The 4,841-nt window shown below is 47.8% G+C and overlaps 1 protein-coding gene across 1 annotated transcript in view; it reads right to left on the reverse strand.

Moving 5' to 3' along the window:
• Positions 1-628: 628 nt before the first annotated feature.
• Positions 629-4,841, reverse strand: part of nova2 (NOVA alternative splicing regulator 2) — an 83,130-nt gene continuing 78,917 nt past the window's right edge. Inside the window, exon 5 of the mRNA XM_008296904.1 lies at positions 629-1,713. Coding sequence (XP_008295126.1) covers positions 691-1,713 — 1,023 coding nt within the window. The 3' untranslated portion in view covers positions 629-690. The remainder of the gene's footprint in view (positions 1,714-4,841) is intronic.

Raw genomic sequence — 4,841 nt, forward strand, 5'->3', positions numbered from 1 at the left:
CGGGTGAGGCTTTGGGGCAATTCTCCTAGAAGAAGAACCCTACTGGAGGGTGACTGGCTGCAGGGGGAGGGAGGGGTGAGGGTTGTGTTAAACAACGGGAGGAGGAGGAGGAGGAGGAGGAAGAGGAGGGTTGTACCCCGTGAATGCCAACCCTCCTCCTCCCCTCCTGCCCTCCCCTCCCCTCCCTCCCCCTCGGCCTCACCTCCTGCAGCCTCCCAGGCAGTCGGCCTGTCTACATGGCATTCAGCTCTGTCCACATAATACACAAACAAACAGACAAACAGCTTAATTTACTAAAAACTAAACAAAAAAACAGAAAAAAAAACAAAAAAACCAAAAACAATAAAAAATCCCGAAAGGTCAAGACGTTAAGTAATAAAACCTTATTTACATTTTACACATTTTTTTCTTGGTTTTTCAGCGTAATAACTCGCTCCTCTCCCTCCTCGTCTTCTCAGCACATTTTTGCTTTTGCGTCAAAAAGATTTTTTTTTTTTTAATAGAGAATACTGAAAACACGCAGAAGAAAACGGCGCGAACGATTCCTTCCGACATTCTTGCTCTCCTCTCCTTTTTCCATTCTCACTCTCACTTTTTTCTTTTTTTTATACTCCTCCCCCAAGCCCCCACTCTCTTTTTTTTTTTTTTTTTTTTCCTCTTTTCCTCCTCGTTTCTCATTGGCTGTCAGGTTTAGCCCACCTTCTGTGGGTTGGTGGCGCGTACCCCCTGCTCGTAGGTGATTCGCTGGCTGATCAGGTACTGTGCAGCCTGCGTGGCGGCCTGGGAACCTGTGATGGTCACCTTCCTGTTCCGAGTTCCGGGGATGAACTCGCCTTTCTTGGAGATCTGGATCCTGGCACCGGTCAGCTCCTGGTACTCCACTAGCGTCTTCCCTCCTTTCCCCAAGATGGCGCCCACGAGGTTCTCTGGCACAGCGATCTCGACCACTTCCTTCGCTCCTTCTGCGAGCTTCTCTGTGGCCAGTAGAGATGACGCCACCAGTGGCGACGCGGCGCTCAGGTAGCCGTTGGTGGCCCCCGTAGCAGCAGCTAGGGATCCCAGGGAGAAGCCTCCGAGGCTGGCTGCAGGATGAGCTGCGCTGGTGGATGCATCGCTGGCATAGGATGCTAACAAGTTAGCTGCGGCGGCCGCTGCTGGGTTGGCGTTAGCTGCTACGGCGGCTAACACCCCTGAGGCTGCAGCAGGGTTCAGCCCCAGGCCCAGAGAGTTGGTGTTGTACCCATAGCTGGCCAGTGTGTTGAGGGCGGAGGTGATGGCGAGCAGGTCGTTGCCTGAGAGGCTGGACATGGTGGTTGGGAAGGCTCCCACCCCAGCCAGGCCCGCCTGGCCGAGCAGAGAGGAGGCGGTAGCTGCTGCAGCGGCCGCCGCGGCCGGCATGACCTCGGTCGAGTTGGCGTACGGGGACCCGGTGGGGTTGGAGTTGGCGACGGGCCCTGTGATGTTGGAGTAGGAGATGTTGAGGCAAGAGGAGCTCTGTGGGTCCTCCTGGATCTTCTGGACAATAATCTCCACTGCTTTTCGGTTCTGCTCGGGCTCGCCGCTGATGGTGACCACGCGCTCCTGCAGGTTGATGCCCTCGGGCTTTTGGGACAGCTGGACCCACGCCCCGGACTGCTCCATCACCGCCTTGACTGTGGCGCCGCCCTTACCGATGATCAGCCCCGCCGTGCTGTTGGGGACGATCAGCTTGGCCTGTGGTCGGAGAAAAGACAAGATGTCAGAGGTTATTACTCTGTGAAAAGCTGAAATTCCAACGAGAGCACAAAAAACAAACATCAGTGAAGAAACATAAGTGAAAGATTCAGTGGACAACCAAGTCCTCTGCAGGACGGGTGCAAGTTTTTAAGAACTTCCTAAACCAATAATCGGCAGCTTTATCAATCGACCTCTGATTAATCAGTAACACAAACTGAGCTCAGTGAACATTATTTGTTTCCTAATGCTTTGAATGTGGCCACGTATCATTGGATGCTGTAATGGTTCAGATGATCCGCCACCGGGCCACAGTGGCACCGGTCGGCATGAACCATCACAGAGATCTTTGTCATGGCGCCCCTTTACCAACTAACTCTCTCTATTTGCCAACCAGGAACTGCCCATAATCAAAACTACAGTAGAAACTACAGTGTTAAACAGTAAGAGGCTCCACCTGGTGGCGCAACCAGGTACTACAGCTGATCTATTGCACATGTTCTGACCTTCCTGTTGTGCATGATCGCTTTTATCGGTTATGATATTAAGAGCAGGAGCCTACAGAAAGCTGTGTACAGTCAATAGAGGGAAATAAAGAAAAGACGATGTGATGTTACGATTAAACAAAAAGGAAATGAAGAAGAAGAACGGTGGGAGTTTGACAGGAAGTGTCTCTGAGAGGCGTCCCGGAGAAGGACGAGAGACAACAACAAAAAAAAAGAGACCGAACCACGTCTGAATACAGAGTTTCCGATGAGCCGAGGTAGACGCCCAACACGTAACGAACAGAGAGCTTTTTCTTTCTTTCTTTCCCATCTGTATCGGTACATAACAGCGAGAGAAGAAGAAGCGAAGGAGACAAAGTGGTGGAGACGATGGAAGAGGTAGAGAGAGGTAAACAGAGTGGGAGGGAAGGACGGATGAGAGGAGAGAGAGAGAGAGGGAGAGAGAGGGAGGAATTCTAAAGAGGCTACTTGTGTGAAAAAAATAACATTGACTCCCAGGGGTCAGCGTTGCCATGGAAACACAGCTCCAGCATTCAAAGGGTAGTGAAAGGGAGCGAGGCGATGACACACATACACACACGCACACACACACACTTCTCTGAAAACACGGCGGCGGCGGCGGCAGCGGATAACTCGTCTCGCGTATCTGCACGGAGAAATGACGCGTTATTGTACGAATCGATCGGCGGTGCGGTCGTTACGACAACGTGACGCCACGGCAACAAGCGAGCAGCTGAGGAGCGACTAACGATGCTGCTTTTTTTTTTTTTTTTTTCCCAAAATGAGGTCTATTGATGAATCTATTAATCATTTCTTACATTAAATTTATTGAATGTTTAGCCATTAAACGCCGTCCATATCCTCTAGTTGTGCGTCTTTATGGCGTCCATGACATTCAGAGGGAATGTTGCAGGTTAAAAGCATGTCAGGGGACCTGTGTCCACTATTTAATTAGATGCATGGTTGGAAGATTTTTAAAAAATGGCAGCTTCTTTTAAGTTGCAAACGTTATCTCGATGGGTTTTGTTGACATTATTCAGTTGGTCATTGCATCAACAACTTAATTTTCTAAATTCTCGTTGAGGTAAATTCATGAAATTGGTTTGATAACTTCATTTTTCTCTGGATTTGAAGTTCCCGTCTCTATATCTACCTGTCTGGACAATTACATAATGGTTACAACTGAAAATACATTTGACTGGAGAGGAAAGGCGAATTCATCCAACTCATTCTAGTTTGTTGGTTTAATGTAATTTCATTGGAAGTTCAGAGCGATTGATGCAAACTGCTGCTGACGTCGTCCAAACATCACGGTGTGGTCGACTCACGTTCCAGACGTCTAACAGCTTCACCAGATACTGATGTTTCTGTCTAAACTCACACGTTTTCATAAAAAAAATTATTAAACTAATGCAATATCTCAGCAAAAATCCCAAACTTAAATGGATCGGTGTATCAGAGACTAAATTTGTCTTCTTTCGTCAGCTGTCAGACATGTTTGGATCCCTCAGATTTAACTGCTGTCCCTGAATAGAAAACTGTAAAGTAAAGTTTTTTGTTTTTTACATTTCTTTATAAGTAGTTTTATTTCTTCCACCTTTGAACGAATGTCAGAAACGTTTTCTACTGAAACACAAAAATATTCAATATGATATAAAACACAGAAAAGCAACCAAAATAACAATTAACTGATTTTTGTTCACTCTGCCCAGAGCTCCAGAGGCTCTCTGAACATGTAAATATATAATCATACATTTTCATAGTAAAACAAATTCCTCCAGCGTTTAGCTCCTCATTCCTTCACCCAGACAGGTTTGACCTAATTCTGCGTTCGCTGACATCAGACGGCGTTCTGTTTGGGTTTGGTTAAAGGATCATTCCGGATTATTTCAAGGTCGCGATGCGATTAGCCGCGATGGCCGCCGCCGCTGCCGCTTTCTGTGTTCACCGTTGTAAAGAGACAAACGCTGCAGGAGGTTGGTTCCAGTAAACGCGTGCGAGCCGTCGCTTCCTCACGGAAACACGCCAAACTGAAACACGCTGGAATCACCCTTCATCCATGATTGCAGGTTTTCTCAATTAAGCAGTCAATAATCAATGACTGTAGAGGAGGAGGGGGGAGCTGAACAAACTCTGTGATTTCACCTTTAAAAACCCAAACTTCCACGTTCTGCCAGATGTGACGTCAGAGTGAAGGCATCGGTGTGACGCATGGCTGCACAATGAAGCCTCCCTCTGCTGACTGGAACCCGACCAGAGGAAGGTGTGAGACTCACTCAGATTCGACAACAACAACCCAAAATAAAATTAAAAAAACGCTCTCTGCTGAAACTTGTTGCCACAAAACGTGTTACTTTGCTCTTTGGCGCAAACAAAGCAGCAGAAATTGCTTCTGCGACGGCGTTTCTCACCAACGAGGACACCTGCAGCACGTGTTGTGGACTTCTGCTGCTGCTGCTGCACGCTGGTCGCCGAGCAAACAAGTGCGCAGACAAAAAATATCTGCTGCCCGTCTGAATATTTATATTAAGAGCAGAAAGAGAGAGAACCGGGAGGGCAGAGGAGATAAAAAAAAAAAAAAAAAGAGGTGGCCTCGATAAAGAAAAGGAGGACTTTGAAATG

Source organism: Stegastes partitus, unplaced genomic scaffold, assembly GCF_000690725.1.
Source record: "Stegastes partitus isolate 25-593 unplaced genomic scaffold, Stegastes_partitus-1.0.2 Scaffold1164, whole genome shotgun sequence".
Taxonomy (NCBI): domain Eukaryota; kingdom Metazoa; phylum Chordata; class Actinopteri; family Pomacentridae; genus Stegastes; species Stegastes partitus.